Here is a 27005-nt window from a genome sequence, read left to right on the forward strand (position 1 = left end):
GAACGATTGTCTTAGTCATTTTTCTTGTGATGGCAAGACTTTGCTGGACATTGCTAACGTGGAACGCTGATTGGCGGGTGGTGGGGGGGAGCGTCGTGACAAGGACGAGGCCACAAGCCACGGTTCGCCTGTTCACAGCCGCCCAGGAGAGCTGGGACGTCCAGCAGCTGTGCTCCATCAGGGTGCCAGAGGCCGTGTGGTGAGGTATCCATGCCGGAGTCTGAGCTGCCCCCAGTGTTTGCTCGGCAGAGATCGGGCTGCAGACTGCTGAGTTGGGGACTTGGACTGTACTTTCTGTGTGTGACTGTATTTTACAGCTATCTTAACTGCTTTGTGCTGTGTATGACTGTTAGGACTGATTCGTTTGGCTGTACTCTGGGTATTCATGTATGATTGAATGACAATTAAACCTGAACTAAAACCAGTCATGATCGAATGGTGGCACAGACTTGATGGGCTGAGTGGCCTAATTCTTATGGAAAACAGTCTCCCCAGTACAGAAGGAGGCTCTTTGGCCCCTCTAGTCTGTGCTAGCAGGTCCCTGTGGCTCCCTCCCTGTCCAGTTCCTTCCTGAAGCTCTGTCAATGTGTCCCACTGTCGCTTCGGGCAGAGGTCTCCAGCTGGCTCGACGGGCGGAGATCCTTGTCTCTCTGCCTCGTGTGTGGTGTCAGGAAGGGTTTTTATGGCTGGGCGGTTGCCTTGGGAACCAGGCATGAGATTGTGACCACGGGCCGTGGAGAGGCCATAATGTATAGGATCAGAATTAGGCCATTCAGCCCATCGAGTCTGCTCTGCCATTTGATCATGGCTGATTTATTATCCATTCTCCTGCCTTCTCCCCATCACCTTTTGACAGCCTGGCGAATCAACCCCCACTTTATAAATACCCGATGACTTGGCCTGTACAGTGTTGTGTGACAATGAGACCCTCCCTGCACACCCCAGGATGTACACCCACACTAAGTATCACCCCCACCAGCCTCACATATGAGACCCTGCCCTCCTCCCCCTGATCTCACTGACTTGTTTCACCAGTGTCTCGTTCCAAATTGCACTTTTCACTTGATTAAAATCACACCACCAGGGGATGCTGAAGCCTCCAATCAGCCCAGGTCGTTCTGAGCTCGTGCCCCTCCCTCCTCACGGGACAGGCTGCTGCCAGTTTTAGCCTGGCCTACTTAGGAGCCACACTCCTGGGCGGTGTTCTGAATTCCTGTGGCGCTCTGGAAACTGGGCCGTGCTCTAATTCTGAGTGTTTGGGGAAAGGTGTTTCTGAGGGTCATGGGTCTGAACCTCTCATGGTGTTAGCGAGCCCCTGCACACGGTGTCGTCCGTTAATGCCATCCTGCTGATCTGTCCTGCTTTCCCTCTGCACTTCATCCTGTTACTGAAGTTACTGGGGTACAGGATACCGACTTGAACTCATCAGCGACCTCTGTCCATCGCCCCCACTGGGGTACAGGATACCGACTTGAACTCATCAGCGACCTCTGTCCATCGCCCCCACTGGGGTACAGGATACCGACTTGAACTCATCAGCGACCTCTGTCCATCGCCCCCACTGGGGCATAAACCAGCTCACCAGAGACCCCTGTCCATCACCCCCACGGGGGCATAAACCAGCTCACCAGAGACCCCTGTCCATCGCCCCCACTGGGGTACAGGATACCGACGAACTCATCAGCGACCTCTGTCCATTGCCCCCACTGGGGCACAGACCAGCTCACCAGAGACCTCTGTCCATCACCCCCACTGGGGCATAAACCAGCTCACCAGAGACCCCTGTCCATCACCCCCACTGGCGCACAGGGGGCCGACAGGAGCTCGTCAGTGTCCTCTGACCTGGGCCAGCCATTCAAGTTGTCCCCAGGTGGAGCCCATCTTGAGAGCTCCTCCCTCTCCCGGGGATGAGTCCTTTGGAGTTTCTGTGGCTCTGGGATTTTACGGAAGGGGTTGCTAGTCGCAGGCCCCATTCTCCTCCCTTTTCCATGTAACCTTTGACAGCCTCACCCTGACTAATCGAGAACCTGCTTTAAATATACCCAATGACTTGGCCTCCACAGCTGTCTGTGGTAATAAATTCCACAGATTCATCACCCATCTCTGATCTAAATGAATGTCCCTCTATTCTGAGGCTGTGCCCTGTGGTTCTGGACTCCCTCACTACAGGAAACATCCTCCCTACATCCACTCTATCTATGTTGTTCAATGTTCAGTAAGTTTCAATGAGATCCCCCCCTCGTTCTTTTGAACACCAGCAAGTACAGGCCCAGGGACATCAAATGCTCCTCATAGTTAACCCTTTAATTCCTGGAATCATTCTTGTGATCCTCCTCTGGACCTTCTCCAGTGCCAACACATATCTCATAGACGAGGCCTCACATGGGAGACCCTCTCACCTCCCACTGGGTGGGTGCTTAACCCTACGGCAGAAGGCAAGGGTCGCTGTGCGCTGGGGAGGGCGTAGATGAAGTCTGCAGGATCTGTCTGGTGCCAGAGGAGAATCGGGTGGGGTGGGTGGTCTGGGGAGATCTCTGAACCTCTCTCTGCTTGTTGCCAGTTCTTGGAGCAGGAGCTGAAGATTTGCCGGGAGCAGCTGGCAGAGACAGAGGGTCAGCTCAGTGAGCAGATGCGCATTCTGCACAGTCGCAACCTGCAGTGTGAGGAGCTACGGTGAGTGGTCGTGTGCAAATCGCAGGAGGCGCGGGACCCACGTCGTGACTCCCGTCGGCTGTGGCCCAGGCGCAATATGAGGTGTCACCTGACTGGCCTCACCATGGCAGTAGAAGAGGCCGTGGGTTGACATTTCGGAATGGGAATGGGAAACCGAATTGGGATGGGTGGGCGACGTGTCGGAATGGGAAACCGAATTGGGATGGGTGGGCGACGTGTCGGAATGGGAAACCGAATTGGGATGGGTGGGCGACGTGTCGGAATGGGAAACCGAATTGGGATGGGTGGGCGACGTGTCGGAATGGGAAACCGAATTGGGATGGGTGGGCGACGTGTCGGAATGGGAAACCGAATTGGGATGGGTGGGCGACGTGTCGGAATGGGAAACCGAATTGGGATGGGTGGGCGACGTGTCGGAATGGGAAACCGAATTGGGATGGGTGGGCGACGTGTCGGAATGGGAAACCGAATTGGGATGGGTGGGCGACGTGTCGGAATGGGAAACCGAATTGGGATGGGTGGGCGACGTGTCGGAATGGGAAACCGAATTGGGATGGGTGGGCGACGTGTCGGAATGGGAAACCGAATTGGGATGGGTGGGCGACGTGTCGGAATGGGAAACCGAATTGGGATGGGTGGCGACTGGGCAATCCTGCCTTTTGTGGCTAACAGAGCAAGTGTGCTCGACAAAGTGGCCCCCACCCACCCACCCACCCACTCCAATCAGCACTGGGTCTCACCAGTGACCGGGTATACTGGGTGACCCCCAACAGATTCACGCCTGGAAGGACTGTTTGAATCCGCGAGTGGTGGTGAGGGAGGAGGTGAGAAATAGGGTGAAATAATGCCTCAGTCTGAGGATGTGCTGGGGGCAGCCCGCAACTGTCCCCACGTTTCCAGCACCCACACAGAATGATCACAGCTTACTAACACTGGCTTTGGCCTGCTGGGAGGAAACCCACACAGTCGGGAGGAGAACGTACAGTCAGCGGTGGGAATTAAACCCGGCTCGCTGGCACTGTAGAGCGTTTGCTACCCTGCTGTGGCCACTCGTTAAGCAGTCTGCCGCTGGGGTTTAATCTCGGAGGGTAAAGGCTATTGTTCAGAGGGGATCAGGACTTGGCGCGGTTCCGTCCCCATGTCATCACGGTGCCAGTGACAAAACGTCCCTCAACAGGGCTCAGCGTGACCACCTCCAGTCAGAGCTGAACACCGTTAAGATGGATGCACGAGAGATGCTGATGGAGATGGGGGAGCAGATGAGCCAGACCACCGTGAACATCCTGGACATGGAAGGTCAGATGGAAGCAGCCTCCAGGACAGCCGAGACTTACCTGAAGATCTGGCAACAGGTAGGTCTGGCTCCGGAGCTGACACACACCTGACTTGTCTGGGGTGGAGACCCTGGAGCCACTAATTGTCATTTCATTCAGAAGACGCACTGTTGGGGCGGGGGGGGGGGGGTGGAGGCAGATACATCAGGGACATTTAAGAGATTCTTAGACAGGCACATGGATGATAGAAAAATGGAGGCTGTGTGGGAGGGAAATTGATCTTGGAGTAGGTTAAAACTTGGCAGGCACTGTGGGCCGAAGGGCCTGTACTGTGCTGGACTCTTCTGTTGAACTGTTTAACTTTGAGGCGGGTGCTGGCTGAGTTTACCACAGTCTGCAACTTGCTTTGATCCTGTTCACCCCCCATACCAGACTGTGATGCGGTCAGTCACAGTGATCTCCTCGGGAGTTGTAGACATCTGTGAGCTTCTTTGCTGACAAACCAAATCCCCTCAGCCGCCTCTTGATCCCATTGCTGGTGTTGCCCGTCTGTAAATGCATCAGTATGTTGCCCCAGGATAGATCAGCAGAGATGCTGACACACAGGAGCCTCAGATTCTGAGATGGGCAGATCGATGACGGAAAAATGGAGGGCTATGTAGGAGGGATGGGTAAGATTGATCGTACAGTAGATTAAAAGGTAGGTGCAACATTATGGGCTGAAGAGCCTGTACTATATGGTTTTATATTCTCTGTCACTCTCCTGAACTGTTCTAGCAAGCCACTTGGTTCCAAGGAATTCAGGAATGGGCCATAAGTGCTAGGAATGCCTGGGTCCTGGGACGTGGATGAGAATGTTGTCAGGGTCCCGTTGTTGCCTTGGTCCGAGTGCTGTGGGGTCCCAGGTTCAGAGAGGCTTACAACCTGTTGCTGACGGCCATTTTCTGAAGCGAGGTGCTATGTCGCCACCTGTGACCAACTCCCACTGCTTTCCTTGCCCAAGGATCTCTTTCGGATGGTGGGTGAAGACAGAGCAGAACCACGAGCCCCAGCTCTCCAATCCGACCAACAGGCAGCTGCGGCAGAGGAGGAGGCCCGGTCGTGTCCAGGTAGACCCGGGGACGGGCTGGAGGTGGCTGGGTGCTCACAAAATCAGAGAGCTAACAACCACTGGGCCCATCACTTCCATGGTAGGACAGGAGGGAGGGTGGGTTTGGAGGGGGAGGAGGCTGAGTGGGGTGAAGACTGAGGAGGGAAGGGTAGGGGTATAGGTGAGGACTGAAAGTGGACGAGGGTGGCGGGAGAGGAAGGGGAGGGGTGTGTGAGGAGGCAGGTCACTAGGTGGTGAATGGGCTGGGGGTCAGGCCCTTGTCAAAATGTCAGTGCCTGGTATCGGTGGTCTCCGGTGGTGGTTTTGCCCACAGCCGACCCCCCCTGCTGTTTCCAGGGCTGTGCAGGGAGAGATCGGCCTGATTCAAACCCTGAGCCACTGGGTGTAGTGCTGTGTCGTAGGAGCCTGCACACAGGCAGTGGGGTGTGAGGGTCTATAGAGGCACCAGGAAGTGCACTGCATAACTCGGCCTTAACCTTCCTCTCCTTGGCTGTCAGGTCCAGAGCATCAGGGAGCACCTCGCAGTGACCTCAGGAGTGAACAGAGTGCCTTTGCTCCGATTGAGCCTGCAAGTACGGACACCACAGGTAGGGTCATGGCCACTGCCTGCTACTTAAAGGGGGGTATCAAACCCTATCCCGCAAATGTGGGGTGGGATAGTAGAGAGAGTTTCACTCAGTGTCCGACCCCAGGAATGTGCTATGGGATGGTGTGGAGGGAGTTTCACTCTGTGTCTGACCCTGGGAGTGTGTGATAGGACGGTGTACAGGGAGTTTCACTCTGTGTCTGACCCCGGGAGTGTGTGATGGGACAGTGTGGAGGGAGTTTCACTCTGTGTCTGACCCCAAGGAGTGTGTGATGGGACAGTGTGGAGGGAGTTTCACTCTGTGTCTGACCCCGGGAGTGTGTGATGGGACAGTGTGGAGGGAGTTTCACTCAGTGTCTGACCCCGGGAGTGTGTGATGGGACGGTGTGGAGGGAGTTTCACTCTGTGTCTGACCCCGGGAGTGTGTGACGGGACAATGTGGAGGGAGATTCACTCTGTGTCTGACCCCGGGAGTGAGTGATGGGACGGAGTGGAGGGAGATTCACACTGTGTCTGACCCCGGGAGTGAGTGATGGGACGGAGTGGAGGGAGATTCACTCTGTGTCTGACCCCGGGAGTGAGTGATGGGACGGTGTGAAGGGAGTTTCACTCTGTATCTGACCCCGGGAGTGTGTGATGGGACGGTGTGGAGGGAGATTCACTCTGTATCTGACCCCGGGAGTGTGTGATGGGACGGTGTGAAGGGAGTTTCACTCTGTGTCTGACCCCGTGAGTGTGTGATGGGACAGTGTGGAGGGAGATTCACTCAGTGTCTGACCCCGGGAGTGTGTGATGGGACGGTGTGGAGGGAGTTTCACTCTGTGTCTGACCCCGGGAGTGTGTGATGAGACGGTGTGGAGGGAGTTTCACTCTGTATCTGATCCCGGGAGTGTGTGACGGGACAATGTGGAGGGAGATTCACTCTGTGTCTGACCCCGGGAGTGTGTGATGGGACGGAGTGGAGGGAGATTCACTCTGTGTCTGACCCCGGGAGTGAGTGATGGGACGGTGTGAAGGGAGTTTCACTCTGTATCTGACCCCAGGAGTGTGTGATGGGACGGTGTGGAGGGAGATTCACTCTGTATCTGACCCCGGGAGTGTGTGATGGGACGGTGTGAAGGGAGTTTCACTCTCTGTCTGACCCCGGGAGTGTGTGATGAGACGGTGTGGAGGGAGTTTCACTCTGTATCTGATCCCGGGAGTGTGTGACGGGACAATGTGGAGGGAGTTTCACTCTCTGTCTGACCCCGGGAGCGTGTGATAGGACGGTGTGGAGGGAGTTTCACTCTGTATCTGACCCCGGGAGTGTGTGATGGGACGGTGTGGAAGGAGTTTCACTCTGTGTCTGACCCCGGGAGTGTGTGATGGGACGGTGTGGAGGGAGTTTCACTCTGTGTCTGACCCCGGGAGTGTGTGATGGGACGGTGTGGAGGGAGATTCACTCTGTGTCTGACCTCGGGAGTGTGTGATGGGACGGTGTGGAGGGAGCTTCACTCTCTGTCTGACCCCGGGAGTGTGTGATGGGACGGTGTAGAGGGAGTTTCACTCTGTCTCTGACCCTGGGAGTGAAGAGAACCTCACTCTGTTCCTGAGTGTGGAGGGAGGATTTGAAGAAAATTAATACAGCAGCCAGTGCAGCGAGGTCAGGCGTTACCTGTGATGAGAGAAACTGTTAACGTCATGGTGAACTTGTTATGCACTCTCTCCTTTGCTACTGCTCCCTTCCTGTCGTGTAGTAACCAGAACTGTTCTACCCGTGGGCATCTCAAGTTCAAGTTTATTGTCATCTGTCTATACATATATACAACCAAATAAAACAATGTCCCTCTGGGCCCTGGTGCACACACACAGCACAGAATAAAATATTACCAGAAATAATTTAATGTATAATTCAAAATGCACAGGTAAACATTTAACAGCTCTTTGACATCGGTGGTGACAGGGTATTCATTCATCTGACAGTCTGAGGGAAGACCCTGACAGTCCTAGTCCGGATGGTAGTGAATGAAAGAATGGAGGGAAGTCATCAAGTGTTTGAGATATTATATGATGTCATCTCCAAGCAAGGAACAGTTCACCCTGAAGTATTTCTAACCATGGTCAGGGTCTGTGTGAAGAAATCCCTGCCCAATTACAATCAGCATTTAACCTGCAGCATCAGAGGTCCCAACACACGACACCACTGTTAGACTAAGATACGGAATGCCTCCCGTTCCAAGCCCCGACTGCATTTCAGGAAATCGGATCGCTTGGCTATCCATCTCCTGCCTGCACACCTGCAGAGCAAGTCCAGAGATTTGGACAGTAAGTGGGTGGCAGAGGAGTGGCTACGGGATTGTTTCGAGTCACTGGACTGGACTCATCAGAGGATCTGAATGAATTCACCGCGGTTGTTACAGACTTTAAAAAAAGTCACAGACGAGTGTTTCCCCACAAAATCATTCAGATCTTCCCCAATCAGGAGCCCTGGGTGAAGCAGGAGCTCCACAATCGGGGCCAGATCAGAGGCATTCAGCTCTGGAAAACAGGGAAGTTACAACAAGTCCAGGTATGATCACCGGAAAGCCTTTTGGCAATTCCAGACTAAACTCGAATCAGTGATGGATGTTCGACAGTTGTGACAGGGCTTGAATACTCTCACCTCTCGTATAGTTAAATCAAGTAACAAGGCGACAGCAGGGCTCCGCTTCCAGATGAGCTCAATGCATTCTATGTTCACTTTTGGCTGTAAAAAAATGGAGGAACCATCTCAAGCTCCCACAGCCCCTGACCATCCGGTGATTTCAGTCTCTGAGGCCAGCATGAAAGCAGCCTTCAGGGTGGATGAACCAGGTGGCACACTGGGCCAGCTGCCAAAGAGCCGTGCTGATCAACTGCTGGAGTGTTCACTGACATCTTTAACCTCTCACTTCGGCAGGCTGAGGTATCCACTTGCTTCAGGCAGAATTCGATGATGCCTGCCTCCATGACTGTCGCTCAATAGCACCTACGTACTCAGCTCCTGTCTCAGAAGCAACTTGGATCCGCTCCCATTTGCCCACCAGCACAGCAGATGCCTTCACTCAACCCTGGAACATCTGGACAGCAAACATCAGGATGCTCTTCATCTTCATGCATTCAATACCATCATCCTCTCAATAAGCTCCAAGACCTTGACCTCAGTACCTCCTTGATTTCCCCACTTGCAGATGACAGTCAATTTGGATAGGCAACAACATCTCCTCCACAATCTCCAACACAGGAGCACTACGGGGTGTGTGCTGGGCCCCTGCTCTACTTGCTTTACACTTGTAACTGTGCGGCTAAGCAAACTCCAATGCCGTATTCAAATTTGCTGCTGACACCACTGTCATAGGCCAAATCAAAGGTGGTGACGAATGCTGATTCGTCATACAGGAGGGAGGCTGAGAATCCGGCTGAGTGGTGTCAGAACAACCTCTCTCAATGTCAGCACGGCCAAGGAGCTGATGATTGACTTCAGGAGAAGGAAACCAGGGGTCCGTGAGCCAGTCCTCATCGGAGGAGACGATCAACAACTTTAAATTCCTTGATGTTGTTATTTCGGGGGACTGTTCTGGGCCCAGTGTGTAAGGGCAATTATGAAAAAAGCACATCAGTACCTCTACTTCCTTGGCAGCTTGCAAAGATTCGGCACAACATCTAAAACATTGCCAAACTTCTGTAGGTGTGTGTTGGAGAGTATATTGACAGGTGGCATCACAGTCTGGAATGGGAACATCATGCCCTTGAATGGAAAATCCTACAAAACATAGTGGTTGCAGCCCAATCTATCATGGGTAAAGCCCTCCCGTTCCACCATTGAACACACCTACACGGAGCGTTGTCGCAGGAAATCAGCATCCATCATCAGGGACCCCACCACCCAGGTCATGCTCTCTTCTTGCTGCTGCCATCAGGAAGGACGTACAGGAGTCTCAGGACCCAACCAACCAGGTTCAGGAACAGTTATTACCCCCTCAAACATCAGGCTCTTGAACCAAGGGGGATAACTTCATTCAACTTCACTTGCCCCATCACTGAACTGTTCCCACAATCACTTTCAATGACTCTTCATCTCATGTTCTCAATACTTATTGTCTATTTATTTATTTATTTATTTATTTATTATTTCTTTCTCTTTGTATTTGCAGTTTGTTGTCTTTTCACACTGGTTGTCTGCCCTCTTGAATGTGATTCTACTCTGGTTGTTGGATTTACTGAGTACGCCCACAAGATCTGCGTGCAGATCTAACCCACGTACCATTGGAACATGATGTGGCAACCCTCACGCTCAATCTCTCAGTCTGCTGAGGGCTCTTTCACCCTTTTTACCTGTGTCACCATTGTGGGGGAGCAACAGGAGAGAGAGGGGCCCTCCAATAGGCAGGACCAACTATGGATGATTGCATCCTAGCTGTCTACTTGAAGCAGTAGTCAGTAAACAAGACGGGACAGTATGATATGGAGAGCAGGCTGTTGCTCATGCAGCACGTCCCCCTCGCCACACAGCTGATGAGTCCAAAGGAACGACAGAGACCGATACAGTTTGGCACCAGAGGCATCGCAGGAGTTGCCAGTCAGAGTTGAACTCAATGTTTGGAGCTTAGAGAAATAGAGGGCTATGCACTAGGGAAATTCTAGACCGTTTCTAGAGCAGGCTACGTGGTTGGCACAACGTTGTGGGTCGTAGGGTCTGTGTTCAGTGGGCGACTGTCTTAGGGACTCCAGCTCCGGATTTTTCCCTTGGGATTTACTCCCGAAGCCTTCCGTGTGAATGGGTGTAGCTGTGAGGCAACAGAGGTTTGAGATCAGAGTTTTCCTTCTAGTTGAGCTGACGAGCCCCATCTGCCTGAAACGACTGGTTTTAAGGTGCCAGCAAGCTGCCTTTGCCCCTTCCTCTGTTCCGCTTGGTTTAGTAGCTAAGCCACACACGAAGGCCAGGAGCTGGACTTGTTTCTCAGAGGTTGTTTGAAATGTACGCCATTGGGAGCATTTAATAGATTGTGGGAGCTCATCACCACAAATCCCCCACCACACCCTCCCTGGCTACAATAACCTTCAGGAATCGGGAGCTATGGTCTTGCAACCTGAAGAACTTCGAAGTTCCGCTGCCCCTGGCCCAGAGGTTGATCTTTCTCCCCACCATGTTTCCTCTGGGGTGGTAGGCTAAGTAGTCTCTAAACCCCCACCCTATGACAGACTCTGCCCTTTCCTGCCTCAGGTGGAGAGGACACGTTGCTGGTGCGCGTCACCCGGGCGCGGGCAGCACTCGGCAGACTGCTGGACGTGCAGAGCCAGGCGGAGAGTGCCTTACAGCAGCAAGTGAAGGCACTGCGGCTGGAGATGTAAGTCTGTGTGGGGGGGGTGTCGGGGTGAGGCGGCAGTGAATCCAACATTACACAACTCAGGAAGGAGTGGCCTCAGAATCCGGTTTAACTCACTGGCATAAGTTGTGAAATGTCTTGTTTTGCAGCAGCAGTAGAGCGCAAATACGTTAAAATATACTATAAGTTACTGTAAGAAAAACTGTGCCTATAGAAAGTATTCACTCCCTTGGAAGTTTTCATGTTATTGTTTTACAGCATTGAATCAGAGTAGCTTTAATTTGGCTTTTTTGACACTGATCAACAGAAAAAGACTTTTGTGTCAAAGTGAAAATGGATCTCTACAAAGTGATCTAAATTAATTACCAATATAAAATACAAAATAACTGATTGCATAAGTATTCACCCCCCCCCCCTTTAATATGATACAAATTATCACTGGTGCAGCCAGTTTTAGAAGTTTTTAGAAGTCACAGAATTAGTTAAATGGAGATCTGTGTGTAGTCAAGCTGTTTCAATCGATTGTAGTAAAAATACACCTGTATCTGGAAGGTCCAACTGCTGGTGAGTCAGTATCCTGGCAAAAACTACACCATGAGGACAAAAGAACACTCCAAGCAACTCCATGAAAAGGTTATTGAAAAGCACAAGTCAGGAGATGGATACAAGACAATTCCAAGCCACTGAATATCCCTTGGAGTACAGTTCAGTCAGTCATCAAGAAATGGAAAGAATATGGCACAATGGTAAATCTACCTAGAGCAGCCATCTTCAAAAAGTGACCGTGCAAGAAGGGGACTAGTGAGGGAGGCCACCAAGAGACCTGTGACACTCTGGAGGAGTTATAAGCTTCAGTGGCTGAGATGGGAGAGACTGTGCCTACAACAACTGTTGCCCGGGTGCTTCACCAGTCACAGCTTTATGGGAGAGTGGCAAAGAGAAAGCCACTGTCGAAAAATCTCACATGAAATCTCAGCCAGAGTTTGCCAGAAGGCATGTGGGAGACTCTGAAGTCAGCTAGAAGAAGGTTCTATGGTCTGATGAAACCAAAATTGAGCTTCTCAGCCATCAGACTAAACTCTATGTTTGGTGTAAGCCAAACTCCACACATCATCAAAAACACACCATCCCTACCGTGAAGCACGGTGATGGCTGCATCATGCTGTGGGGATGCTTCACTGCAGCAGGTCCTGGAAGGCTTGTGAAGGTAGAGGGTAAAATAAATGCAGCAAAATACAGGGAAATCCTGGAGGAAAACCTGATGCAGTCTGTAAGAGAACTGTGACTTGGGAGAAGATTTGTTTTCCAGCAAGTCAATGACCCCAAGCATAAAGCCAAAGCTACACAGGAATGGCTTAAAAACAACAAAGTTAATGTCCTGGAGTGGCCAAGTCAGAGTGCAGACCTCAATCCAATTGAGAATATGTGGTCAGACTGGAAAAGGGCTGTTCACTCACCATTCCCACGCAATCTGACAGAGTTTGAGCAGTTTTGTAAAGAAGAAAGGGGGAAAATTGCAGTGTCCAGATGTGCAAATCTGATCGAGACCTATCCACACAGACTTGAGGCTGTAATTGCTGCCAAAGGTGTATCTACCAAATACACATTTGAAAGAGGTGAATACTTCTGCAGTCAATTACTTTTGTGTTTTATATTTGTAATTAATTTTGATCATTTGTAGAGATCTGTTTTCACTTTGACACGAAAGAGTCTCTTTCTGTTGATCAGTATCAAAAAAGTCAAATTAAATCCACTGTGATTCAACATTGCAAAACAATAAAACATGAAAACTTCCAAGGGGGTGAATACTTTTTATAGGCACTGTATGTATATTAAAAAAATTAATTAGTGCAAAAAGAGCAGAAAAGATAAATAGTGAGGTGGTGTTCATGGGTTCATTGTCCATTCAGAAATCCAATGGCAGAGGGGAAGAAGCTGTTCCTAAATCATTGAGTGTGTGTCTTCAGGCTCCTGTACCTCCTCCCTGATGGTAGCAATGAGAAGAGGGCATGTCCTGGGTGATGGGTGTCCTTAATGATGGATGCCACCTTTTTGAGGCATCGCCTTTTGAAGGTGTCCTGCGTGCTGGGAAGACTAGTGTCCATGCTGGAGCCGGCTGAGTTTACAACTCTCTGCAGCTTTTTAAAATCCTGTGCAGTGGCCCCTCCATACCAGACGGTGATGCAGCCAGTCAGCATACTCTCCACGATATGTGTACAGAATTACCCCCAGATTCACACCGTGGCTGCAAAGTTATCCAGGTGTTGGGTGTAGACTAGGGCAGGGGTCCTGTGCAGTGGAGGATACAGACTTTGCAGGACAAGGAGAATGCAAGGAGGAAGGAATGTTGGATTGTGATGGTCTGGGTGTAAGTTAGAATCTAAATCCAGTTTATTGTCACTGAATATGTGGTGAAATTTGTTGTTTTGCGTCAGCAAACTGGTGCAATACATAGAATGTACTATCGATTGCTGTAGCAATATTCACTCAGTGGCCATTTGTTGTGTACCTTCTGTACCAAAGAAAGTGGGCACTGAGTGTACGCTCGTGGTCTTTTGCTGCTGGAGCACATCCACTTCAAGGTTCGACGTGTTGTGCATTCAGAGGTGCTCTTCTGCACATCACTCCTGTAACACAGTTATTTAAGTTACTATTGCCTTCCAGTCAGCTTGAACCAATCTGGCCTCTCTTCTCTGACCTCTCTCATTAACAGGGCATTCTCACTGGATGTCGTTTGTTATTCACACCATTCTCTGTAAACTCTAGAGACTGTCGTGTGTGAAAATCCCAGGAGATCAACAGTTTCTGAGATACAGAAACCACTCTGGCTCCAACAATCATTCCACAGTCAAAGTTCTTAGATCAGACTTCCTCCCCATTTTGATATTTGGTCAAACAACACATACCTGTGTGCTTTTATGCATTGAGGTGCTGCCACACTAGATATTTGCATTAACAAATGTGAGTATGTACCGTATTCTGTGGGTGGGGGATTGAACATCTCCCTGGCTGGATTTCTCCTCAGCGTTGATGGCCGAGAGCAACAGAACATGAGGAGCAGCCAAAAGCAGCTGGAACTGCACAGTCTGCAGGACCGCGTGGCCGAACTTGAGGCAGAGAACCGTCAACTGGCCCGTGATCTACAGGCACACGTCAAGGTAAGAATCGTCTATGTACCCTCTCAGTGGGGGATGCAGCTGTCTGCCAGCTCAGAATTGGTGCGGGCAGGTGTACATACTTGTCCTTCTGCCAAGAAATATGGTGCAGAATGAAGCCTCTCGTGACAGGGTAGCACCATCTTTAGACTGTTCCACCTGACAAGTGCTGGATTCTCATGTTTTCATCCAGGGTACTTTCAGACGTCAGGAAAGAGGCACAAAACTGGTTGCTTCTTGATCATTTTATTAAGAGTTGATTCCGACGCCTCCGTCGGTCAGAGTTGACCATGGATATTGTGTCCTAGCTGTCTAGATACGCAAGCCTGGGCAGTACGATCTGGAGAACAAGCTGTTGCTGTGTAGCAAGTTCCCCCTCTCCACACGTCTGATGAACCCAGAGGAACGGCAGATACCGATACAGTTCGGTGCCAGCAGGGTCACAGGAGTTACCCGTCAGCATTGAACTCAATGTAGGGCTGGTACCATCAGTGTCGCAGGAGTTACCCATCAGCATTGAACTCAATGTAGGGCTGGTACCATCAGTGTCGCAGGAGTTACCCATCAGCATTGAACTCAATGTAGGGCTGCCTTAGGGACTCCAGCTCTGGATTTTTTGCTCAGAATTTACTCCCGAAGTCTTTCCCATGAGTGGGTATAGCTGCAAGGCAGTAAGGGTTTGAGATCTGAGTTTTCCTTCTCCTGGTGAGTTGCCAACCATCTGCCTGAAGCAACTGGTTTTAGTGCACCAATTGCCCGAAACTGCCCCTTCTCCTGTCAGTAGAAACGGTTCTGCCAGACTTGATAGCTCAGCCACACATGAAGGCCGGGAACTGGACTTGGCTGTCAGAGGCTATTTGAGGTGCACGCCATTGGGAGCATTTAATAGTTAGTGGGAACTTATCCCCATTACCACCCCCAGCTATAACAACCTTAAGGCACTTAAGAGTTGATAGAACAAAGAAACAAATGAAGTGGACAGTGATAGATGTCAGCCAAGCAAAGGGAAATACTGGAGAAGCAAAAGAATTGAAGAGGGTGGCAGCCAACATGGAGCAACGCCTTTATAGATGAGGAAAATTCCTTTCAAATTTGTAGTTAACCAGTGAGATACTGTAGCTCTTATTTAAATAATGCAGAAGAAAGAAGCTTCCAGAGCTTTCTAGAATTATACTTTGTATAACTTACATATACATATTGTGACCACTAGTAAGCAGTTACTTGTATGTAAGTAATTATATAAAATACAAGCAGATAATTGTTCAACTGCAAAGGTAATAATCATTAAACAGTCTAATCTAAGAATTAAACAGTTTGATCCAACATGAAGTACCTCCATCTGTTAACTATTCTGTCTGACGGGGTACCAGCATCTTCTGTGCACACATTTGGCAGCAGTTGTGGATTCTCTGTGTACACAATGCACACGCACAGAGTACTAACCTTGGCCATCCCCTCTGCCCTGTCTCTTTAATTCCCCCATGCCTTTGCCAGCCTGGGTGTCCAGTACTCCTGTTTAATGTCATTTACAGTACCTGTATCTAAAGGAGAATTGAGAAAAAGTTACAATAAATAAACACAATAAGATATAGAACACAATGAATGTGAATACATCAGATAGCTTCTATACACAGATTGATTGTATGTCCATAGAGTGATGCTGGGCACAGGAGTGTCTGTACATAAGGTGAATGATAAAGTAGTGCTGGGTGAGGGTTTGGAGGGGTGGGTGAGTGGGTGGAGGTGTTGATCAGCCTCACTGCTTGGGGAAAGTCACTGTTTTTGAGTCTGGTGGTCCTGGGGTAGATGCATGGGTGGAGTCTTGTTTTTTCATTCGTTCTTTGTTCTTGTAATGTTTAATAAAACAGTCATAACCAGCGAGTATTTTTGCCTCATTCTTGACGTGCAAAGAACCTGTAGATCCGTATCAGCAGGGCTGACAAAATCCAGTGACAGTGTTCCTTCCCTTGCAGACTAAGTGTGACATGGAGGAAACTCTGAGTAATCAGAAACAGACCATCGTCAAATTTCATGAAATGTTGGATTCCAATCTTGAGGAACACACACAGTATCTGGTAAGGTTCTAGAGAACGTGCACTCCGCTCAGCCCAGTACAGGCCACCTAAACTATCCCTCCGTTCCACACACCCTCCATTTTTCTGTTGTCCATACTCCTATCTGGAGTTTCTTAAATGTCTCTAATGCATCCACCACTGCCCTGGCAGTGTGTTCCACACACCCACCATGTGTATAAAACCTTCCTCTGACATCCCCCTTGTGCTGTCCTCCAAAAACCTTAAAATGAGCCATTTCCACCCTAGGACAAAGTCTCCAGCTAACCACTCAGTCTACACTTCTCTGTCCTGCTTTCATATGACATAGGAGCAGAATGAGGCCATTTGGCCCATTGGGTTTGCTCTGCCATTCCATCATGGCTGATTTATTAACCCTCTCAGCCCCATTCTCCTACCTTCTCCCCGTAACCATTGACACCCTGACTAATCAAGAACCTATCAAACTCCGCTTTAAATATACCCAATGACCTGGCCTCCACAGTCATCTGTGGTAATGAATTCCTCAGATTCACCCCCCCCCCCCCACTAAAGAAATTCCTCCTCCTCATCCCTAAAGGGACGGCCACCTATTCTGAGGCTGTGCCCTCTGGTCCAGATCTCCCTCACTACACAAAACGTCCTCTCCACATCCACTCTATCTGTGCCCTCTGGTCCAGGACTCCCCCTCTATAGGAAACATCCTCTCCACATCCACTCTATCTGTGTCCTCTGGTCCAGAACTCCCTCACTACACAAAACGTCCTCTCCACATCCACTCTATCTGTGCCCTCTGGTCCTAGACTCCCCCTCTATAGGAAACATCCTCTCCACATCCACTCTATCGAGGCCTTTCAAATCCGACAGGTTTCAGTGAGATTCCCCTCATCTAAACTCCAGTGAGTTCAGGCCCAGAGCCATCAAAGGCTTCTGAAATATGAACCCTTTCATTCTGGGATCAGGCTATGGAGCAGGAGGTCGTGGAGCTGAGGCGGCAGCTGCAGCAGCTGGAGACGGAGACCAGCACCCTCCGGCAAGAGTTTGCCAAACTGCAGACCCCTGGCGATGCTCCAGGCAAGGGCTGGCTTCAGGAGAAGGTGGAGCTGCAACATCAGGTAACACTTGTGGGGTGTCCGATAACGTCTGGGTTCTCAGCATGTACCAGCTCATGATCCATGGGTTACTAGCCAATCTCTCCCGGGTGGGGTGTCCAATGATGTCTGACCCGTGGGTTACTAAGCAATCCCTCCAGGTGGCCATTCACTGCCATTCCCACAGAAGGAGAAATTCTTCATGTAGACTGAGGACTGTGAGACCGTTTTGCAAATGTCAGGGGCTGAGTCGGTCTTCACAGCCTATGCCTTTCTGCGGACTCCTGCTCCTTCAGCAGACTCTTCGGAGACGCAAGTGGCTCTGCAGAAACTGGTATGTAGAGTAACGCACACAAGATACTGGAGGAGCCGAGAATTCCCTTCCACAATCTTCGATGCTGTCCTCACCTGCATCTCCTCCGTTTCCTGGGCAGCTGCTCTCACCCCCATCCTCCCACTGCCATAACAGGGAGAGGGGTCTCCTTGTCCTTGCATACCACCCAAGAGCCTTCATAACCAGCACACCATTCTCAATACTTCAGCACTGTCAACAGAATCCTACTACCAACCCCATCATCTCCCCTTCATTTTCCACAGGGATCACTCCCTACACGCCTCCCTTCTCCACTCGTTCCCCCCCCCACCGATCTCCCTCCTGGCAATTATCCCTGCAAGTGGAACAGGTGCTACACCTACCCCTACACCTCCTCCCCCACCAGCAGTCAGGGCCCCAAACAGTCCTTCCAGGTGAGGCGACACTTCACCTGTGAGTCTGTCAGGGTCACCTATTGTATCTGGTGCTCCAGGGGTGGCCTCCCCTGCATCAAGGCTAATTGATCTGTTTGGGGATTTCCTCGTGCCCATTATTTCAATTTGATTTCCCATTCCCATTCCGACATGGCTGCCTCTACCATCACTCTCAGGCTGAAGAATCAGAATGAGGTGTTGTTTCTTCATTCTGTCCGGGTGGCCTCCAACCTGAAGGCATGAACATCAATTTCTCTGACTCCCCCCCCCCCCCCCCATTATCCATTCCCCATTCTGGTTCCCCCTCACCCCTTCCTTTCTCCTCACCCGCTCACTACTTCGCTCTGGTGCCCCCTTCCTTCCTTTTCTCCTGTGATCCATTCTCCTCTCCTATCAGATCCCTTCTTCAACCTTTTACCCCTTCCTTCTATCCCCTCCCATCTTCTCACTTCACCCACCCACCTTCCCCCTCACTGGTCTCACCCATCACCTGCCAACTTGTCCTCCCCCCTCCCCCCTTCCTTTCCTGTCCTGAAGGGTCTTGGCCAGAAGCATCAACTGTTTGTTCTCCTCCAGAGATGCTGCCCGACCTGCCGAGTTCCTCCGGCATTTTGTGTGTGTTGCTCAGCTGCTCTGGACCGCGGCCGAAGGGTGCAGACATGAGGGGGTGGGGTCTAACAATATGGGACTTCAAAGGGTGGTGTGGCTGTCCACCCCCCACCCCACCTATACTCACTGGAAGTCACAGGTGTCACTTCTTGAATTGTGCTGTTTAAGGTGCGGAAGCTGCGGGGGGCTTACGTGCAAAAGGACAGCGATATGCAGCAACTGAGGGAGAAGATGATCAGACACGTGAGTAACGTCTGATTGCCTGGTGTCCCAGCTCTCTGTACTGTTCCCCCAGAGTTGTCCTGCTCGTTCAGTGGTGAACCCGTACTACCTGGTGTGTCAGGCTGGTGGCCCAGCTCTCTGTTTGGTTCTCAGTTCCCCCAGAGTTATCCTGCTCGTTCAGTGGTGAACCTGTTCTCTATCTGTGAACCCGGCCTCCCTGCACTGGGATCCATCATTATTCAGACAACAGGGATCAGGACAGGCCCTGGAGCAGCTGTGGAGGCCAATCCTTCTGTATATTTAATGCAGAGATTGATAGGTTCTTGACTGGTCAGGGCATGAAGGGATACGGGAGACTGGAGAGCAGAGAGGAAAATGGATCAGCCTCTGCTCTCTCTGTAAAGCTTCCAGATCCTTCCGGTAATGAGGCAATCAGAACTGGACAGGATATTCCATGTGCTCTAACCAGAGTTTTACAGAGCTGTAACATTACGTCTCAGCTTTTGAACTCAATCCCCTGACTCGTGAAGGACAACACACAGTAATCTCCCTAATCACGTTAGTTTTAACCTCCAAATTGAAACTAAATTGTTTTTAAAGATAAACAGATTTAAATTAGTTTTATTTTTCACTTTGAAACACGTCATTTGCGTGGATGACCAACATGGTCCCAGATGTGCTGGGGGAGCCCACAAGGGTCGCCACAATTCCGCAGAGGCCTTCGTACTCACCCCATCAACTTGCAAACCTTCTCCCTGGCCTTGCACTCAGCTGGGCGAGGGTGTTAACCCATGGCTTCCCTCCTCATCTCCACTGCCGGGAGGGTGGATCAGACTGCTGGCCTCTGGGAGATACCCTTTCTCATACCGCTGGGGCAAGTAACTCCTCCAATGCCTCAGCATCTCGTCTCTATAATCCTCTCTTTGTTCCAAGTATCAGGCACCTGTCCTAACTCCTCCCGACCACTTGGGCAAAATTGTCTTTTTTTTAAAATGTAGTTAGGGCCTATTCTGTACTGTATTTCTTTCAGCCCGCCGGGAGTCCACCGATTTAACCCATGGGATAATTTACAATGACCAATTAACCTACTAACCGGTAGGTCTTTGGACTGTGGGAGGAAACCCTGGCTGTCACGAGGAAAACATACAAACTCCTTACAGACGGTGACAGGAATTGAACTCTGATGCCCCGAGCTGCAATAGTGTCACATTGTAGTTCAGTGTGAGATCATTGGGCAGCGCGGTACCGTAGCAGTTCGCATAATACATTACCACACCCACACGCGAGTTCAATTCCTGCTGCTGTCTGTAGGGACGTTGTCCATTCTCCCTGTAACCATGTGCGGTTCCTCTGGGTGCTCTAAAGATGTACCGGTTAGTTAGTTAGTAAGCTGTGGCTTTCTATGATGATACTGGAAGCGTGGTGACACTTACAAACTGGCCCAGTCACAATTCCTCGCTGATCTGATTTAACACAACACATGTCACTATACAGTACATTTTGATGTAAATGTGACAAATAAAACTCATCTTTAATCTGAGCCAGGTTTAACATCACCTGTCTGTGTCATGAAATTTGTTGTTTTGTGGCGACAGAACATTGCAATAAATAATAAAAATTATAGATTGCAATAAGAATTATATATTAAAAAAATTAAATAAGTTGTGCAAAAAGAGCAAAAATGATGAGGCTGTGTTCATTGTCCATTCAGAAATCTGATGGTGGAGGGGGAGAAGTTGTTCCTCAAATGCTGAGTGTGTTTAGGGTCCTGTACCTCATCCCTAACGGTAGCAATGAGAAGTGAACACGTCCTGGGTGACAGGTTCCTTTGCAATGGGTGCTGCTGTTTTCAGGCATCACCTTTCGAAGGTGTCCTCGATGCCAGGGAGGCTGGTGCCCATGATGGAGCTGGCTGAGTTTGCAGTGCCAGCCCTGCGACCCCCCCGCCCCCCTCCCAAGTTGGGGTTGGTGAGGCTGCTGGCAGATTGCTCCGGTGTGTTGGGGTACGGACATGGCCTTCCCGGTCAGTAATGTCTCCTTTCCCCACTCCTAGCGAACCATTCTGGAGGAGAACAATCAGAAGGCAGAGGCGGAGGTGGCCAAATTGGACCAGATGATCGAGCATGTCAGGAATGTAAGTGTCTGGGAACGGTGGGGGGGTGGGGCTGCTGAAGCTTTGTAAGGTTCATTCGGAGTTCTCTGAGCAGTTGTGAGCTGATGTTGGAGAGGGCTCATGAAAATGATTCCAGGAATGAAAGGATTAATATGTGAGGAGCGTTTGATGGTTCTGGGCCTGTACTCACTGGAGTTTAGAGGAATGAGGGCGGATCTCATTCAAACCTATCAAATATTGAAAGGCCTAGATGTTTCTTAAATTGGGGGAGTCCAGTACCAGAGGGCACAGCGTCAAAATAGAGGCCAAGTCATTGGGCATATTTAAAGTGGAGGTTCTTGATTAGTCAGGCTGTTGAAGGTTACGGGGAGAAGGCAGGAGAATGGGGTTGAGACAGATAATAGATCAGCCATGACAAAACTATGGAGCAGACTTGATGGGCCCAATGGCCTCATTCCTCTCCTATGGAGTGGGGGGTGGGGTCTGCAGGAGGGCAGTTATCAACACCCAGAGCCTTTTTGTTCCACCCCAGGTGCTCAGTCTCGACGGTGCAGCAACCGCTGTCCCTCGCGGTGTGGAGGGGTTCAGCTGAGCCCCAGCCAGCAGTCAGTCCACTCCCCCAGATTCACCTCCCTCTGACTAAGTAAATTCTTCCTCAATTCTGTTCCAAGTCAGTTCCCTCTGATGCTAGACTCCCCCACTATAGAGAACATCCCCCCCACAACCACTCGATCTTGGTCTTTCAATGTGTGATGGGTTTCAATGAGATCCTCCCTCAATCTTCTAAACTCCGTTAGACATAGCAGCAGAATTAGGCCATTCGGCCCATCAAGTCTGCTCTGTCATTGCATCACAGGTGATTTATTATCCCCCTCAACTCCACTCTCCCGCCTTCTCCCCTTAACATCTGACACCCTGACTAATCAAAAACCTATCAACCTCCACCTTAAATATATAACCATATAACAATTACAGCACAGAAACAGGCCATCTCGGCCCTTGTAGTCCGTGCTGAACGCTTACTCTCACCTAGTCCCACTGACCCGCACTCAGCCCATAACCCTCCATTCCTTTCCTGTCCATATACCTATCCAATTTCACCTACCCAATGACTTGGCCTCCACAGCCATCTGTGGCAACAAATTCAATAGATTCATCACCTTCTGCAAAAAGAAATTCCTCAGTTCTGTTCTAAAGGGATGTCCCTCTATTCTGAGGCTGTCCCCTCCAGTCCTAGTCTCCCCACTGTAGGAAACATGCTTTCCACCTCCACTCTGTCTAGGCCTTTCAGTATTTGGTAGATTTCAATGCGATCCCCGTCAGTTCTTCTGAATTCCAGTGAGTACAGGCCCAGAGCAGTCAAATGCTCCTCATACGTTAACCCTTTCATTCCTGTAGTCATTCTCATGAACCTCCTCTGGACCCTCTCCCCTGCCAGCATATCCTTTTTAGATAACGGGTCCAAAGCTGCTGGGAATGACGGTGGTGGTTGTCTCGACTCTGTCTCACGACCTAACCCAAAGCTTCTTTCCCTGAAATGTCAGGGTAGCTCTCGGAGTGATGGCGGTGGTTGTCTCGACTCTGTCTCACAACCTAACCCAAAGCTTCTTTCCCTGAAATGTCAGGGTAGCTCTCGGAGTGACGGTGGTGGTTGTCTCGACTCTGTCTCACGACCTAACTCAAAGCTTCTTTCCCTGAAATGTCAGGGTAGCTCTCGGAGTGACGGTGGTGGTTGTCTCGACTCTGTCTCACGACCTAACCCAAAGCTTCTTTCCCTGAAATGTCAGGGTAGCTCTCGGAGTGATGGTGGTGGTTGTCTCGACTCTGTCTCACGAGTCTGTGTTTGTCTAACCCTTGAGTTCAGACCTCGTGCTGATAGATTCCCCCGCCCTTCCTCTGTGGCCAGCGTGTCTCGGAGGGCTCTGCTCTCCCGGGTCCAGCCGCTGGTGACCAGGGCTGTGGTGGGGAGAGGCCGTTCGGGCCATCCTGTCTGCTCTGTACTCCAATCTCAATTCCCTTCCAGTACAGCCCCACAACCAGGGATCTCCACAGTACCAGACACCTGCCAACCTATCTCGCGTTGTACTGTGACCGAGCCTCTGTGGCCTCTTGTGTAGAGGTTCACAAATATTCTCCTCGCCCTGGCTGAAAGCATCTCGCTCCTGACCTCGTTGTGGTCACTGAGCCGTTGTCTGCCTGCAGTGCATTTCCTCTGTCGCTGTTACTGACTCACTGCTGTGTAATATAGAGTCCGGGGCCAAGGACTGGAGGTCAGTGTGTGTGTGTGAGTGGGTGGGGAAGGGGCTTGTTTTACAGTTGTTCTGCTGAACATTGTGGACATGTTTGACACACTTGCAGGCTGCCCCCAGGCTTTTCACTTTGTTTTGGTGTACACTTTGATAAGTAGATCTGATTCTAAACAGTATACATGACAGGTTTTCACATGTGACAATAATGAGCCGATACCTATTGCAGACAGTGGTGGTCTTGTGTTCAGCCACAAAGCTCAATCTCTGATATCGACGCACACTGACCCCTCGTCGGGCGTTCGCTATTATTAGTTGTACATCACTTAAATTAAATTTGTTAGATATTAGAAGTGAGAGGGGGGCTAGGGAGTTCCCAGAATAATGATTTGATTGCCTACTTCACTGTGAGATTCCAAAATTAGAATCCAATTAAGAGGGTGCAATCTACAGACAGCTTCAGTGCAGCTGCTGCCTGCCACACATCTCTTCCAGCACCGGGGTCAATAGGGTGCAGGCTGCCCCCCACACCCCCAGACCAGCTTTCATTCACAACATCACACTTCCCAGCTCACGATCACCATGGCTGATTTATTATCCCTCTGAACCCCACTCTCCTGCCTTCTCCCCGTAAGCTTTGATGCCCTGACTGATCAAGTACCTGTCAACCTCTCCTTTAAAAGATACCCGAAGACTTGCTCTCCACAGCTATCTATGGCAATGAATTCCACAGGTTCACCACTCTTGGGCTGAAGAAATTCCTCCTCATCTCTGTTCTAATTCAGAGGCTGTGCCCTCTGGTCCTAGACTCCCACCCTACATGAATCATCTTCTCCACACCTAGGCATATCTAGAGCTTTCGATAGGTTTCAATGAGATTCTTCTCCTCTCCCCCCCCCCCCCCCCCGTCAGAATGCTTCTAAACAGCCCCAGAGCCGTTAAACTCTCCTCCGACACTAACACTTCCATCTTTAATTCCTGGAATTGTTCTAGTGAATCTCCTCTGCCTTTGTGTTTCAGACACTCCATTCGGTGCCTGAGGTGGTGTCGAGCTCTGCAGAGTTGAAGGGACTCCTGTTGTATCTGGGAGATGACCTGGGAGCCTAATGCGTCTGGAGCACTGGGCCTCCGTCTGCCCGGGGTGTCACTACGAAGCAGGAATTAATGGTTGTGGGTGGGGAGACTGTTTGGGCTCTCCAGTGACCTCAGCATTCATAACCCCACATTCCAAATCAGGCATCTCTAGTTTGGAGAGAAGACCTGACCATGATCATCCATCTGATGTGCACCAGCTCGATTGTTCCAACAGTTTGATGTGATTGGAGGTGTTTGGTTGGCTTGTCTCAAGGCATGAGTTCTCTGCTGATCCCTGACACAGTGAGACCTGGAATCAGTGAAACATCGTGTGAAATATTTATCCGTTGTACAGAGCTGTGTTTCTCTGCTATGGTCCATGTTGAGATGCTTCTGTATGGAGGAGATCTCCCTCCTCTACATTTGGAGGGGAATGTTTCCTGTTGTATATAATAAAGGCTGTGCATGTTAAAGTGTTATTGTGGTGACATTAAGCCTTGGCTGGGTGAATAACCTGCCCTCGTTACCATACAACAGAGAACAGAATAAGGCCATTCGGCCCATTCCATCATGGCTGGTCCCAGATCCCCCTCAACCCCATCCTCCCAACTTCTCCGTCACCTTTGGCATTCTTACTAATTGAGAACCAATCAACTTCTGCTTTAAACATACCCAATGATTTGGCCTCCACAGCTGTCTGTGGTAAATAAATCCCACAGATTCACCATCTGGCTAAAGAAATTCCTCCTCATCTCTGTCTTAAAGGGACAAACCTGTATTCTCAGGCCCGCCCTCTGGTTTGGCCGGGGGTGGGCAATGAGAGCTCACGTGTCCCAGGGCACAGTAACCTCCCCCCCCTCCCCTCCTGGCACATCCACAGTAACCCACAGGAAGTCTCCTCCCCCCCCCCCCCCGAGTCTCTTCCTGACAGCTGTTGGAAATAAACGGAATGAGGATCAGACAAACCTGAGGGTGGGTGAGTTATTGCAGCTCAGGGTGTTGGAGGTCAGAGTTCAATTCCACTCTCCTCTGTAATATGTTTGTATGTTCTCCCTGTGACCTCGTAGTCCAAAGATGTACCAGACAGGAGGTTAATTGGTCATTGTAAATTGTCCCGTGATTAGGTTAGGGTTAAATCAGTGGGTTGCTGGGCGGTCTGTCTCCTTGCACTGGAAAGGTCGGTTCCATGCTGTATCACAAAATAAAATAAAAATGGCAATGGACGAGCCAACCATGGCTTCAAAGCAAGTCATAAACGTGAGATTCTACAGAGCAACACACACAATGCTGGAGCGACTCAGCAGGTCAGACAGCATCTATGGAGATGAATAAACAGCATTTAAGGCAGAGACACTTCATCGTGACTGGAATGGAAAGGGGAATTAAAAAGGTGTGGGGGAAGGAGGATGGCTGGAAGATGATAGGGGGAACCCAGGTGGGAAGGAGAGGTGAAGGGCTGGAGAGGAAGGAGTCTGATAGAGAAGAGAGGACCATAGAAGGAGGTGATAGGCAGATGAGAATAGGTTAGAGTGGGGAATAGAAGATAATGGACAGATGGGGAGGGGGGTTACCAGAAGAGGAAATCGATGTTCATGCCATCAGGGTGGAGGCTACCCAGACAGAATATAATGTTGCCCCTTCACCCTGAGGGTGAGCTGGCACAAGAGGAGGCCTTGGACTTGTACGTCAGAATTGGAATGGGAATTAAAATATTTCGGCACTGGGATTCTGCTTGTGATGGATGGAGCAGAGGTGCTCGACAAAGCGGTCTCCCAGTCTATGACAGGTCTCACCAATGTAGAGGAGCAGGGATACAATAGATGACCCCAGCACATTCACAGGTGAAGTTTTGCCCCACTTTGGGGCCCTGAATGGAGGTGAGAGAGGTGGTGTATGGGCAGGGGCAGCACTTTGGTCACTTGCAGGGACAAACAGCTGGATTAGATCCAGATGAGCCAGCAAACGGGAGAGGTTGTTGGGAAGTCCTTCTCTAAAGGTTGAGTCAGTGATAAGGAAGGCATATGTTAGTATTAAGTCTGCTCTGCCATCCTACACGGCTGATCCATTCCCCTCTCAGCAAGGGGGTAACGCTGAGGTTTCGTATGGCATTGGGCACGCAGCATTTGTAGTGTTGTGAGCAGTTTGGGCCCTTTATCCTGAATTCAATTTATTAATTACATCCTTCACGTACATGAGGCATAAAAATCTATAAATTACATCTCCAGCTGAATGTGCAATTTATAGTAATTCATAATAGCACGTACAACAGGACAGTCAATATAACTGAAATACAGTTGTGTCAGCATGAATTAATTAGTCTGCTGGCCTGGTGGAAGGGGCTGTCCCAGAGCCTGTTAGTCCTGGTTTTTATGCTGCAGTACTGTTTCCCAGATGGTAGCAGCTGGAACAGTTTGTGGTTGGGGTGACTCGGGTCCCCAATGATCCTTCGGGCCCTTTTTACACACCTGTCTCTGTAAATGTCCTGAATAGTGGGAAGTTCACATCTACAGATGTGCTGGGCTGTCCGCACCACTCTCTGCAGAGTCCTGCAATTGAGGGAGGTACAGTTCCCATACCAGGCAGTGATGCAGCCAGTCAGGATGCTCTCAATTGTGCCCCTGTAGAAAGTTCTTACAATTTGGGGGGCATACCAAACTTCCTCAACTGTTTGAGTTGAAAGAGGCTACTGTTGTGCCTTTTTCACCACACAGCTGGTGTGTACAGACCAG

The 27005-nt window shown here is 50.2% G+C and overlaps 1 protein-coding gene across 1 annotated transcript in view; it reads left to right on the plus strand.

Moving 5' to 3' along the window:
• spag5 (sperm associated antigen 5) overlaps positions 1–24769 on the plus strand; it is an 82644-nt gene extending 57875 nt beyond the window's left edge. Inside the window, exons 12-22 of the mRNA XM_073053001.1 lie at positions 2561–2673; positions 3851–4025; positions 4951–5056; positions 5556–5645; positions 10866–10989; positions 13994–14126; positions 16097–16198; positions 17137–17289; positions 18790–18864; positions 20897–20977; positions 24223–24769. Of these exons, the coding sequence (XP_072909102.1) occupies positions 2561–2673; positions 3851–4025; positions 4951–5056; positions 5556–5645; positions 10866–10989; positions 13994–14126; positions 16097–16198; positions 17137–17289; positions 18790–18864; positions 20897–20977; positions 24223–24309 (1239 nt within the window). The 3' untranslated portion in view covers positions 24310–24769. The remainder of the gene's footprint in view (positions 1–2560; positions 2674–3850; positions 4026–4950; positions 5057–5555; positions 5646–10865; positions 10990–13993; positions 14127–16096; positions 16199–17136; positions 17290–18789; positions 18865–20896; positions 20978–24222) is intronic.
• The last annotated feature ends 2236 nt before the right edge of the window (positions 24770–27005 follow it).

Source organism: Hemitrygon akajei, chromosome 8, assembly GCF_048418815.1.
Source record: "Hemitrygon akajei chromosome 8, sHemAka1.3, whole genome shotgun sequence".
Classification (NCBI taxonomy): Eukaryota; Metazoa; Chordata; class Chondrichthyes; order Myliobatiformes; family Dasyatidae; genus Hemitrygon; species Hemitrygon akajei.